Raw genomic sequence first — 13,472 nt, forward strand, 5'->3', positions numbered from 1 at the left:
TTTATTTTTTTTTGTCTCTAAATGTTACAAACAGCATAATTTCTCTGTACATTATTAGTAAGTAATAGATTAATGTTAATTTGTGAAGCAAATGTGTCATGGCGTGTCTACAGTGTTTCTACAGTCATTGTCTGCAATGGTTCATAGAATATTCACAAGGAAGAAAAAAAGTGAAAAGGGATGAAAGATCATTTTGTTTTCATATCATACGACCAACAATTTCCAAAATCAAATGGTAAATGTAATTTCCGGAAAATTCTCATTTAAAGGGTGTAGAGTGGCAAAAATAAAACCGGTTGTCTTAGAAGATGACAAAGAAGAAAAAATTCAGTTTTTAAAGGCTCAAGAGTTGTTGGAGGCATGATTTAACAATGACGCAGGGTGAAATAACAGATAAGCATCTTCTCTATGTTATTCTATATGTGTATTCATATCTCACAACTTATTATGTTTAATACCAAAGGAATTGCCAAAAAGAAAAATGATGGGGAAAATCAGGCGGTTTTTCCCCTGCACATTCATTCATACTGTAAAAAAATCCAGCATTATTGAGTGTTACTTATTAGTACCCACATTGTCTGGTAAAGTATCAGATCGCCTCGTGATGGCTAGTTGTATTGATACGGTCTAAGAAAATGGCAATGGTGTGATGATCACGATGTATTTACAAAAACGATTAATTTATAAGAAAATGTAGTTACATATTCACACACCCCACAGATAAATACTGTTTAGAGCAACACTGAATCATTTAGAAACATCTTCAGATATGGAAAATACCTATTGACACAAATGATATAATTCGATTCATTCATTTTATTTATTTTCTGCATCCCGCAACTATTTGAGATGAATTATTACTCTCTATCATCAAGTACAAGTCAGGAAATAGACCTTATTTATTGTCAGTGTTCTGTGTGAATTGGCAACTACAGTTTCAGGAAGTATTGTTCTTCGTCGTTTTGGGTTCACATTTTATCAAACATCCAGAGGGCTCACGGCCTTGAAGCACTGATGCAAGAAGAGTCACGTTAACCTTCGCTCTGTACACTGTAGTACAGCGTCCTCTAACACCTCTCTGGGATTCCTCCTCCTTCCCCCTGCGCTGTGCCTCCTGTCCCTAGCACCTGTCGTCCTCCTCTGTATCACTGAGTGGATCACAGCCTGCAACGGAGGTTGTCTGCGCCAGACGCTTCCGAAAATGTCCATTGGGGACCTGCCAGCCAGTCCGCAAGCACGGGCGGGCCGAGCTGATGGTGTTTGAGCGTCCCAGGCTGCAGGCCACAGCCGCCTCGAAGGTCAACGTCTCCATGGGACCGGAGGGGTCCGGGCTATGGTCGTCCTCTTGTGAGGCCAGGAATGGCTCGGAGGGGTAGCGTCGAGGCGGGGATGGGTGTTGGCCAGACTCGCTCCCCATCTCGTCTGCAATCCCCTTCTGGGTCTCCCAGGCGGGCTTGCCCCGTCTCGTGGTCTCTGGGCTGCCCTGCTCGTCCTCGTCTTCGCCGACGGAGGGGTGTGTGCGACACACGAGTGGGGAGTAGGAGATGTGAGGGCGAGAGCGGGTTGGGGTTTGTGATAAAGGTCGTCGGCCGCTGGGGGTGCTGGACTCTGAGGTGGAGGGCACTGGACTGTCAGAGCTGTTACCCTGAGGACAAGAATAAAGGAAAAAATGACTTTGGGTATCTGGTAACTTAAGCCTGTCAATTTAAACAGAAGAAAGAATTTAAACGAGCAATCCCCTAACCTCCTCCACAACTGTCCATCTCCCACACTTCAGTTATTTATTTATTTTATTCTTTTACATCCTCTAGTTTGTTATGGGGCTGGGATATTAGATAGATAGATGTATTTGACAGCAATAAAAGTAAAAAGAAGACTGCAGTCACCCAGTACTGACATACAATTAAATTGTTGAGTACTAAAACACAATTAAGCAAAAAGATTATTTCCATTGTGATCCTCTTGAGATGAAAAGGGGTAAGAGGGCAGGTTTTCAAGTCAGGTAAGACAAGTTAAAACACATATAATAACCAAAGAAACAAGCAAACAAACAGGACTGACTTATACAAACAGGCAAAACAAACTTAACTAACTGTTTTCCAATTACAAAATACTAAATTATGCTTACTCATTACATTATAAAATAATCCCCCATCATAGGTTCAATCATCTTTGATGGCATATAAACCTCAAAGATGATTCATATGTGAACACTAATAACTCACCAAATAAAATCAGGCAAATTTGCTCCTTCATTTTCACAGTCTTCACAGTGTTTTTGGCCCAGGACCTTGTAAATGTTTTCTGACCTACCTGTTTATCTTGGGTGTGTTCTCTCTCTACGCTGGAGGAGCGAGAGGGCTGCAAGCTCCTTTCCTCTGAGTTACAACGAGACGTGTCTGGAGAGAGGAGGTGACAGCACTCCTTGGACCGGCCACGCTCCCTGTGCTCAGACCGAGAAACTAGACATTCAGGAGAGGACAAAATGATAGATTAAGAGAAGAAGGGATGGATAACTTGAAAAATATATACATAGTTGGCTGAATAAAGCAGTCTGTCTGACCAGTGGTGGTGGATGTACTGTATGACTTAAAATCAAACTCTTCACAACCTGATGTGATGAAAACAGACGAGCAGGACTAACCGGCAGCCTTGTAGCTTTTGTGACGAGGTCGATACACTCGCTCTGGACTTTGCTCTTCCTGCCAAAGACCGTTCACCCGTTGATCCGCAAGAGTGGAGGCAGAACGCTTCATGGAGCCACTCGCAACCTCTGTCTGCTTGTATGTGAAAACACAGACAAACACGCAAGCAGAGGGTACGTACACGAAGAAAACGTTAAAAATACTCTTTTTACATCAAGAAGATTTAATTCAGGAACAGGTTTTGATCAAATTCTCTTGCATGCGTTACTCAGTTTAGTCTTTCTTCAATTCTGGAGATGAAAGAGATCGAGGTAAAGAGGCGAAGCATCAGCATTCACGGATCACACCCCGTTCTAACAATTCATTGAGCCTCAATCAGACTCCCAAAGTAAGGAACAAGGCACTTTGGCATAAGAGCCCATGCAGCCACTGAAGTCCTGGAGATCCAGCACAGAGGCCGTGTCATGGAAGATATGTGTACCTGCGACTCTACAGCCAGACGGGGCATGGAAGAGGCCCGCACACACAGGCCCCTCCCTAGCGGAAGCTCCAGTGGGGCTTCAATCCCCCTACTGCACTCGCCCACCTAGGTGAGTACAAAGACAGAGAGGAGGGCAAGGAGAGACAGCACGGATCAGGCTCGTCCCCGCCAGGACTGCCTCTTAAACAACGGAGGGCCAATTCAGATGAGAAGAAGAGCGGAAAAGCCATTTCATATCAGTGAGGGTCTATCTATCATAGCCATCACCATCGCCATCCAATCAGAAGCCATTCCAGCCAAAAATACGGACAGATTAACAACTAGCAAACAGGGAAACTGACTTCAAGGAGGAATAGAAACAGTGTGAGGTTGTATAAGTGAGGAGTGGAAAAGAAGACAGTAAACAGAAGATCTTACAGGGATGGGATGGGGTCCATATTTCAGCTTGGAGGGACATACAGTCATGCATTTTAAGGTCTTATAGCTACACAAACAGAGCCAGACAACATCTGTCTAGGGTTCCGGACACATTCCTCTGCAAGAACAAACACTAATATGCAAGTTATTTCAGTCATTTTACATCATTCATCTAGCAAGCGGTGGTGACCAGTAAGATCAGACAGTAAAGACACAGCAAAACATCAACAGTTTGACAGTCTGCCTTTGTTATTCCGATCTCCACGGGACTAAAAGACAGGAGCACAGAGAGCCAGCGATGCCGTGCCCTGCAAGGCACTGAGAGAGTTGCAGCAATTTCACGAATCAAAACATATTTATACCGTTTTTATGGGTTTAGATCTTTAAATAAATGTTGTGCTTTGCAAATTGTTTTGAGTGCAAATGTGTTGTCTTAAGACAGTGATTCTCAACCTGGAGGGTAAATCTGAGGAGTAAATGAATACAAGATAATAACATATTCCTGCTACATAAAATTATGTTTTCTTTTTGTGGCTTTGCTCTAATCTCAGATCTCTGGAATGATTAAAAAATCTGAGAAGGAAAAATTGCTGAAAAATTGAATTTGATTTTAAGAGGTTGCCAGTCAAAAAGGTTGGGAAACACTGCTCTAAGACATAGCTGTGGTGTTAATGGTTGTTTGCATATAATTATCCTCTTTCTTACCTGCTGTTGACTAGCATCAACGTCTGAACTTATGGGCTGTAAAAATAGTTCCTGGGGTGAGATGGGGCTCAAAGCCACAAATCCTCCTCTGGTCCTAAATTGAGAGAAAAAAAAGAGTAAACAAACACATAAAAAGAGTCACACATACAGATATAACCTCACACAGCTACACACATGAATGGACTCACAGTGCTGAGCCAGCGCTGTGGGCCATCATCGGCAGCGGCTGGGTGTTGGAGAGGATGTCCTCCGGGAGGGTCGAGGCATCCAGACGCTTGAACATCAAGTTACTCTTCTGAAATGAGAGAAACAGAACACGACGAGTCAAACGCAAGTCAGACAGCTTTTTTTTTTTCAATTTCATTTTCAAGTTTTTTCAGGCCCGTTAAGGTGCAAGATGCTGAGCTGACCTGAGCCTCTAGTTGTTGCCGGAGTTTCTTGGCTTTGTTCTGTTTGAAGTAGTCCATTATCATCATCGAAGCATAGATCTTCCCCACTGTCATGTCCGTATCTGTGAGGGCAAACACACTTCATTAACTGCTACTGTTTATTTGTCAGGATTACACTGACTGTCACCTCTGTAATTTAGAGCCAGACCTTTGTTGATAGGTACCAGTAGGTCCAATGTCTTCTGGGGCAGATAAGGCCAAATGATACTGATCTCCTTTTGAAGTTCAGCATCCAGAGCGATGCGGTCCTCACCGCCTGGGAAAAACATTTACATTCAGCCACTTTGGCAAATAGAATATGTGATATCGATGTCATTAAAGCTGAAACAAACAGTCGAAAGCTATTTTAATAATCAAATATGTCATTTTTCAAGAAACAAAACATAAAGTAATTTTGCTACATGATTTGCTACATTTCTTTATATGTGAGAGTAAACTGAATATTTTTTTGAGTTTTTTTAATTTGACTGTTGTGAGACAAAACAAGCAATTTGAAGATATCATCTTAGGCTTTAAGAGATTATAACAGACATTTGTCATTATTTTCTGACAATCATTAATCAGTTCATCTGTAACACTTTAAATCCCCCGGTTTAACATTTATAAGCAGTATATAAACAGTTTAATGTTTATAATACACTGTAATGCAGTTCTAAACAGATATATGCTTATATAATAATTGTTGACAAATGCTGTTAATTAATAAATACTTAAACATGTCCTTGTATATGCTTATAACTACATTATAGTGTGTTATAGGGACTTAAACAAAAGTGTTACCAGTTAATCCAAAAAAGAATCATAATTGATGATGAAAGTCATCATTAGTTGCAGCCCCAGGTTTCGTATAACATCCATAACATGTCTGCAATGCGCTTGTCAGTGACCCTGACCTCTAGCTATTTTGATGTCCAGCGCAGTGCGGATGAGTGACATCAGCGTCGAGGTGAAGTGGACAGACATGTCCTCGTCCACAGGCATGTTCATCAGCACCAACCTCTGAGAGCCAACGAGGACGGATGGAGAGAGAGACAACATTTTTATCTGAGAGTTTTCATCTCATCAAACAGAAGCGATAAGAGATGAGAGGAAAGTGTTTTCGGTACCTTATAGGCGATCTTAGCAGGACATTTTTTACCCAGGCCCAGAGGTGGCGACATGTGCGTTAACATCTCGTACATGGCGGTGTAGTGGATACGGCCACTTCAGAGGCAAACATGGGTGATGAGTGAGGAGAGGCAACAGACAGAGAAAAGATGAAGAGGACAATAAAAGTGGCATAAAAAATCACATCTACTACAGATGAAGAGAAGCTGTTGTTTCCTTTTAGAGGTCTTGTCCTTGTTTGGCATTTGGCATTCAAATATTTAGGGAATGTTTTCTTTGTCTCTCAAAAGCTGACTTTAGTGGTGCTCCTTTGGACTTGAAGGCAAATATCTTGTGCTAAAGAATGTCGGCTCATTGCCCTGAAACTTTAAGACATTAACATTTCACACACATTGGCTGCCCTCTGCTGGACAAAGATAGAACATAAATGTTGAAACAAGGAAAAAAAGAAAGAAAAGAAAAGAAAATGTGAATTAGCAGCATGAAAAAGATCATGTCTCACCATGCCAAACGATCGTACTCTCCCCAGATTCGGACAAACTCGTCCAGGTGATGGGGACCCAGGATTGAGGAGTCTCGCGTCAGGTACTCAAAGTTATCCATAATCACAGCCACAAACAGATTCAGCATCTGAAAGAGACATAATAGAAGATCCGATAAGGAAAGCAGTGCGCAAGACTGCGGAAAATTTGACAAAGACATGAACCGACCAGGAAGGAGCTGAAGAAGATGAATGAGACGAAGTAGCAGTAGGCAAAGTCGGTCCCGCAGCCTCCTTCGTGGTCTGGAGACATGGTGAGGGGGGCGATGGAAGGGTCTGGTTCACACTCCTGACCTGACAGACAGGAAAGCATAATCTCCTGCCAGGACTCGCCTGTCGCGCTCCTGGTGGTTTAAACACAGACAAACATCTACTTGACATCAAATTAAGATAAACGTTGCAGAAAAGTAGTGTGACAATGAACCACAGTAAATTAAAAACAGGTTCGGAACATATTTTCTGACGAGCCCACCTGAAGAGCAGCATCAGTGCACTGAAAAAGGTCTTAAAATTGTTGTGCTGATTGATGTGACTCTCGTCATTCAGCTTGATGTTCCCAAACACCTGCATGAAACAGGTTGATTCAGTAAGACGATATTTTTTCAGATATTAAGGAAGTGCGCTTAATGTCATTATTAAGAAAAGGATACCTGCATTCCGATTATGGCATATATGAAGAAAAGCATAGCAATGAGAAGACAGACGTACGGAAGAGCCTGTTGGAGAAGAAGCAGCAAGACACATGATTATTGATCATTTGTCGTCTAAAAGATATTACCGTAACACTTGTATGAGAGCATTAAAATGTCTGACCTTGAAAGATTGTACAAAAGTCCACAGCAGGATACGAATGGTGTAACCTTGCCTCAGCAGCTTGATCAACCTGGCTGTTCGGAAAAGCTTCAGGAAACTCATGTTGATGGTGTTCACCGACTGCACAAACGGTCGGCAAGAGGGTGACACGAGAGAGAGAGAGAGTGTCAGACAGACAGAAGGTGGAGACAGGATGTAAAACACAGATGGTGAAATTCATCACAACATGACTTAAGTTGTGTCTGGAGGCAGAGATCGTAACACATGAAGAAACTTGGAAAGAAAGATTCTTCTTATTATTATTATTTGAGTCTTTTGTTTTTTAGGGTCACAGCATTGTGAAAATAAATGGTGTCTTGGCAGTGTCTTACCTGTAAATCCACAATTATCTCGGTGATGCTGCCAAGAACGGTGATGAAATCAAAAATGTTCCAAGTATCTCGAAAGTAGTTCTGCAGGAAAGAAAATTTGACAACAATTTGATTACATAAAGACCAATTCTATATTGGTTTGGCTAGATTTCAACTTCTTTTTTATTGTGTAAATACTCACCACTAAACCAAATGCCATGATCTTGAGTATGCACTCCATGGAGAAGAGGACAGTGAAGGCTGTGTTAAGGTGCTTTAGGACTGTATCGTAGGCTGTCGGGGCTGAGTGGTACTGAAGGAAAAAAGACAAGCGGTCACAAAGTCAATGAACAATTTCATCACACATTAATAACAGTAATGATCACTTTGGTGACAAGATTTTGGTAGATTTGATAGATTTGTAATTATTTTTTGCTCTTAAACAATACATTTAGCATATTGTATATTACTGCTGCTGACCATTTTCAAAAGGATACCACAACATTTAAAGACCGATCTTCTACCTTCCACACAGCAATTGGTTTCAGTAGCTTTTAGTTGTAAAAATAAACTAGCAGAGACTTTAAACTTGCATGAGATTAGTATGTCCCGAGATTTGTGAGTTGGTGGCCAGAAAGATTTGTCTCTTGTGTCAAACAAACCTCATGGACAAACAATAAAAAAACATGAGAACTGATAAAAGGATTGCGTGAATTTGACAGGTTCTTGTATTCAAATTTTTCTCTTTGTCATTGAAGTTTTGTCAGGTTTCCTTAAACGCAACAACAAGGAAGATTTTTTCAAGACGCTACCTGCTTTTAACTTCATTACCTCATGTTGACAATGTAGCTTTAAAAAATTAAAAACGAATGCAAGAAAGAACAATTTCTTTTATTATTTTACTTTCAAGCAAGCTTCAAGTCTCTGCAAGTTTCATTTCTAGCAATGAATGAGGTCAGGAAGTCAATCTAAAATTTTTTGACTGTGATTAGAAAACACAAGTATCGTCCTTTAAGATATGGTTATGACTGAATGAATTCTGCAGTCGAGAGTTTTTTACCTTCATCATGAGAACCACAGTGTTGAGGGCGATCATGACCAGCACTGTGTACTCAAAAGACGGCGACGCCACAAAGTGCCACAGCCTGTACTGGAAGGTTTGTCTGTTCTGGGGCATGTAGCGGGTCATCGGCTTGGCACTGATGGCGAAGTCAATACAAGCCCTCTGATAGAGAAAAAAATGTCACAAAACATACATACAGAGTTGAAGATGATCTTAAACTGCATGAATACATGTCCACTTGTGTGTTACATGTCAGATTTCACTGCTCCACACCTCGTTCTTCTCCAGACTGCACTCCTGAATCATCTTGTCACCCTGCTCCTGGAAGGTGATGATGATGAGAGCCACAAAGATGTTGACAAAGAAGAATGGAAAGACCACAAAGTAGACCACGTAGAAAACAGACATCTCCATCCGGTTCCCTCGACTCGGCCCCATGCTCTCCTCTGTAACGTCAGTAGAGTGCTGCAGGACCCTAGAAGAAAAATAGACAGGGAAGAGGGAAATAAAACAACCTTGAAGGCATTAAAGGCCAAAATTTTGCAAAATTTCAATTCACTTAGATTTTTAGCCTTTAAGCTAACATTTGTTGTGAAATTGTGCATTTCCAGTGGTATCGTCATAGCATTGACAGTTGTTGTACATAATGAAAAGACATTTAGAGCTGCAAAAGTAGAAGTTAAAGCCTATATTGTTCATTAAAAATACACTTACTGAGGCCATCCCTCTCCAGTTGAGACAGTGAAAAGGGTGAGAAGGGCCCAGCAGACGTTGTCGTAGTGGAACTCGTGTCTCTTCCACTCTCTCCTCTTCACCTCCTTTTTGTCTCTGCTGTAGTCAATATAGTAGCCTCTGTAGGGAACAGAGCACCCCGCAGGTCAGAGTTTCACTAGGTTCACTGATTAAACCAGCATTTTTAATGACTTTTAATGTCTTTGTATTGTTTTGTGAGCTATTTGTGTCAGGAGTTTGTGTAGAATTAGATCATAACTCTCTCTTGTACAATACCAGTCAAAAAGTTTGGACGCACTTTCTCATTCAAGTGAACAGGAAGGTGTGTCTAAACTTTTGACTGGTACTGTATGTTGTTGCCAGCTAGATTTGAGAAATGGGTTCGTTATGTTTTTAAATGTAATAATCAGTTAATTATATTGAGTTGTTGTTTCGCATGTTAACTCCTTGCCAGAAAGTTCGGTAGAGGATGGCTGTCATATTGTTTCCTTCTCTTTTCTTCTATTTTTTGGGTGGTTAGGGACTTAGGTTTAGTATTGTAAATGTAATTTTGGGTAGTTTGTTAAGTATTTTGGTTTTATTTTTAGTCAGAGCTGGTCTGGTTTCTCCCTGAAGTTCACTTTAAAGGTCCAGAAATAGACTGACATAACGCAGCGCAATGTGTAATTTTTACACTTCCCTTTTGGTATGGATTAAACAAATGAGGTATAATGTCTTAATCAGTGAGCTTTAAAGGTGCTGGTAGGTGGATTTTGTTACAGAAACCAGGGAGAGTGGTATTCATCTTCTCGTCTAACTCCCAGCAAGAACGGGAATAAGTGTATTACCTAAAATGTCAAACTAATGCTTTAAGCTTCCATATTTGTCAAGAAAAGATTCAGCACTGAACAGTCTGACTGTTCATATTTTCTATCTGTATTTATGTTATTCCCCTTCTGCCCCAGACCAAGTTGAGGTCAGGATAACTTAACTGTCGTGTTGTGTGCCTATAAATTATATTAACATGCGCTTTTATTCGCTTTGAGTGACAACATGTAGGAGGATTTTCAGATATATATTTATTCCAAACAGTAATGTAGGGGCAGACAAAAGTGGACTGTGAGAGTGGTTCAGAAATATCCACTTACTGGCATTCCTTCTCTGTATTCATAGAGCTGTCAGTACAGTAGAAGAACTTCCCCTTAAACAGCTGCACAGCAATGACAGCGAAGATGAACATGAAGAGCTGGTACACGATGAGGATGTTGAAGACGTTCTTCAGAGATGTGACCACACAGTCAAAAACAGCCTGCGGAGACAAAGGATGACAAAACAAGAACAATATGTCAGAGATCTGTGAGATAACACCAAAATACTGGAGAGTGTTTGCAGAAGTTCACACGGCACCTTGAGTTTAGGAAGTCTCTTGATAGTTTTAAGAGGTCGCAGGACTCTCAAAACTCTGAGGGACTTTATTGTCTTGATGTCTCGGCCTTTGTTGTTTCTGTTGACATTGAAATGCAGCATTTAGTCACATATTTGTGCACTCGTACATTAATGCACCAGGACACATGGCACAGCCACATTTTAAACAGTTAAGACACAGTTGAAGCAAAACATCGACATAAGAGCTTATCAAAAAACATTTTAAAGACAATGAAACACAGAACTTCACTTTGAGTATGTTTGTACAGAGCTTAGCAGGTGTCAGGGATAATATTTTTGATAACTGATGTAATTTGTACCCTTGTGTGCCCTCAAATTACTGAAATATGGCCTTAAAATACTTAATTCCCTAACAGTGTTAAGCTATTGTTGTAATGTTTAGTGTAGATTCCCTCAAAGTAACAGCGTTAGGTTATAGTATTTGTTTAATTTGTTCTTGTCCTTGTATTAAACCCAAACTTGAGCTGCTGGGTTTAACACAGTTTTATTTAGATTTTGGACTGAAAGATTATATACTTTGGGTTTTGGCTGTTAAAGACGCAGTGTGTTACCTTTTAACAGGAAAACATATTAAGTTCTATTAATTTGAGGGAACAGATTAGGTCATTTGGGGCTAGAAATGACTAATTCATGTCTACAAATGAACAAAGATTTCTACCCACTGATACATGCCAGGCTCTGTAATTTGGTGAGATTTGGAAGACACAACAAAAAGATAAAAACACACAGAATACAAAAAAAATGGGGGGGAAATCAAGGCACAGGAAAATAAAAGAAATATGTGATAAGCTTATGGGAGAAGTTTACGTTTAGTGTGAAATTTTTACCCCATCACATTCCTGGTCGCCCCAACAGTGATAAAATCCACAGGAACAACAGAGAAAAAGTTGAGGCATAAAGAGAGATACACTGTGAGCAAAGCTCCGAGGATCACAGCTATATTCACAACAGAGAAATTAACATACAGTACAGTCCTCTACAGTACAACAGAAGGCACAAAAGGCTCAGTAAGTAATTTATCACACTCATGCTGAGAAAGACGACAGAAATAACTAATGTAGAGGCTTTTTAACATCAGTCATGTGAGTCCACCCATGTGTAAACCCCAAATTACAAAAAAAATCCATGTTTTCCATTTGCGATTCGTGAAGCTGAATCTGCGACCATGCATGCCTCCATATTTGCAGTTTTTGAGCTGACCCTTTGTCAATGAAGCTTTTTTTTTTTTTCTTAAGCTGCAAAGTGTCTTTGAGGGAGGGTTTTTTATAACAATACTGTAAGCTCAGAAAACGATTCACTGCAGTGAGTCATCGCCAGGCAGCACTATATAGTGACTCACGTTAGAGCAAAGGCTATCAGAGCTCCCACCACCACAATGAAGTCCAGGATGTTCCACATGTCTCGGAAATAAGAGCCGTCGTGCAGAATGAGACCCTGGTCTATCATCTGGAGGACAAACACACACCCACACGGACATGCAAAGTGAACAGATTAAATGCACACAGGGACTAAAAACCTATGAGTAAATCTACAGTGAGTTAAATTATTTAAAAGTGTGATAGGTGTTGTCAAAACAGAGAAAATATGTGTTTCTGGTTCCCACCTTAATGATCATTTCAAAGGTGAACACTCCGGTGAAGACGTAATCAAAATAACGAAGGACCTGGGTGATTTAAAAACATAAAAAACAAATTTTTAAAAACTTTTGTCAACCAAAAAAGCCTTTTCAGAAGGTGCACTCTCTCATTTAGCATCACTCTGGCACACACTCTCATACTTGTAACGCTCCACAGGGACACGTAGAGAAAACTTACGTTAGTCCCATCCAGTCAGAGGCAATGACCTTGTTACCGCTGGTTGGCAGCCTTCTCACACCTTAATGGTGGGTTTGTTCTCTAAATAAAACCTTTATAGGATGAATCAGTATGTTTGTAGGCAGTGTCAAAGCGTGGCTCGAGATAAAAAAAAATATAGACTATAGAAATCTGCAAGGATGTAGCAAGAAAAGCTCATTCCCCTGCCACTTGAATCATTCAATACCCAAAAATATGTGCTTGCCCAGAAATACCATAAAGGGATACTTCAGTGATTTAAATTACACTTTCATTCATTTGCTTGACTCACGAGAGACAGATTTATAAAAGAATGTGTCAAAATCGGCACAGCAACACTAATATATCCTGAATTTTTGTCAATAATGTGAGTGAAGCTCCAAAATCGCTGGATCCTGCATTTCCCATGATAAAAATCCACAGGATCTTTTGGGTCATTACATTAAACATCGGTCTTTGTCCGATGTGAGGCATCCATGTTTGTTTGAGTCCATATTATTGAGTAGTATATATCAGATATATATTTTAGTTAGTTTCCTAGTTGTAATTATGACTTAGATGTTGACATGAATGCTATTTATAAGCCATAAACTCGTAATTATGATAACTCTGATATGACATAAACGTGGCATCAGAGGACATTACACAGCTTTCTTCACGGGCTGAGAAGTACTAACAACAATTAGTAAACTGAATTAATGGAAAGCCCCTTTAAGTTCTTCTGACATTTTTGGATTAGGATAACTCACTTCAACTTCGTACATAATGGTGTTAAATATTCTTATATATTCATGTAACTGTGTGGCCTTAGTGTGGGTCTCTCTCTCGTAGCCAAACACAGTGTAGCTTCTACTAGTTTGTGCTTATATGGTCACTCTTGACACTTTTCATGATACTGAGTTGTGAAAAACA

At 40.3% G+C, this 13,472-nt stretch overlaps 1 protein-coding gene across 4 annotated transcripts in view; it reads right to left on the bottom strand.

Moving 5' to 3' along the window:
- The window catches only part of LOC137194286 (voltage-dependent R-type calcium channel subunit alpha-1E-like), a 58,400-nt gene continuing 44,928 nt past the window's right edge, over positions 1-13,472 (bottom strand). For 2 of the 4 annotated variants that reach the window (XM_067606040.1, XM_067606037.1), the window contains exons 22-44: positions 12,332-12,391; positions 12,068-12,174; positions 10,690-10,786; positions 10,431-10,591; positions 9,286-9,423; positions 8,845-9,046; positions 8,569-8,733; positions 7,711-7,821; positions 7,530-7,610; positions 7,159-7,278; positions 6,996-7,061; positions 6,818-6,909; positions 6,515-6,689; positions 6,307-6,434; positions 5,804-5,900; positions 5,591-5,696; positions 4,846-4,953; positions 4,659-4,759; positions 4,437-4,543; positions 4,249-4,342; positions 2,645-2,780; positions 2,314-2,462; positions 1-1,645 (exon numbers count right to left, since the gene is read on the bottom strand). In XM_067606040.1, coding sequence (XP_067462141.1) covers positions 1,121-1,645; positions 2,314-2,462; positions 2,645-2,780; positions 4,249-4,342; positions 4,437-4,543; positions 4,659-4,759; positions 4,846-4,953; positions 5,591-5,696; positions 5,804-5,900; positions 6,307-6,434; positions 6,515-6,689; positions 6,818-6,909; positions 6,996-7,061; positions 7,159-7,278; positions 7,530-7,610; positions 7,711-7,821; positions 8,569-8,733; positions 8,845-9,046; positions 9,286-9,423; positions 10,431-10,591; positions 10,690-10,786; positions 12,068-12,174; positions 12,332-12,391 — 3,126 coding nt within the window. In that variant the 3' untranslated portion in view covers positions 1-1,120. Of the gene's footprint in view, positions 1,646-2,313; positions 2,463-2,644; positions 2,781-3,126; positions 3,232-4,248; positions 4,343-4,436; positions 4,544-4,658; positions 4,760-4,845; positions 4,954-5,590; positions 5,697-5,803; positions 5,901-6,306; positions 6,435-6,514; positions 6,690-6,817; positions 6,910-6,995; positions 7,062-7,158; positions 7,279-7,529; positions 7,611-7,710; positions 7,822-8,568; positions 8,734-8,844; positions 9,047-9,285; positions 9,424-10,430; positions 10,592-10,689; positions 10,787-12,067; positions 12,175-12,331; positions 12,392-13,472 lie in introns of all 4 variants that reach the window. The other 2 variants (XM_067606041.1, XM_067606038.1) reach the window with 2 other exon arrangements.

Source organism: Thunnus thynnus, chromosome 12 (genome assembly GCF_963924715.1).
Source record: "Thunnus thynnus chromosome 12, fThuThy2.1, whole genome shotgun sequence".
Classification (NCBI taxonomy): domain Eukaryota; kingdom Metazoa; phylum Chordata; class Actinopteri; order Scombriformes; family Scombridae; genus Thunnus; species Thunnus thynnus.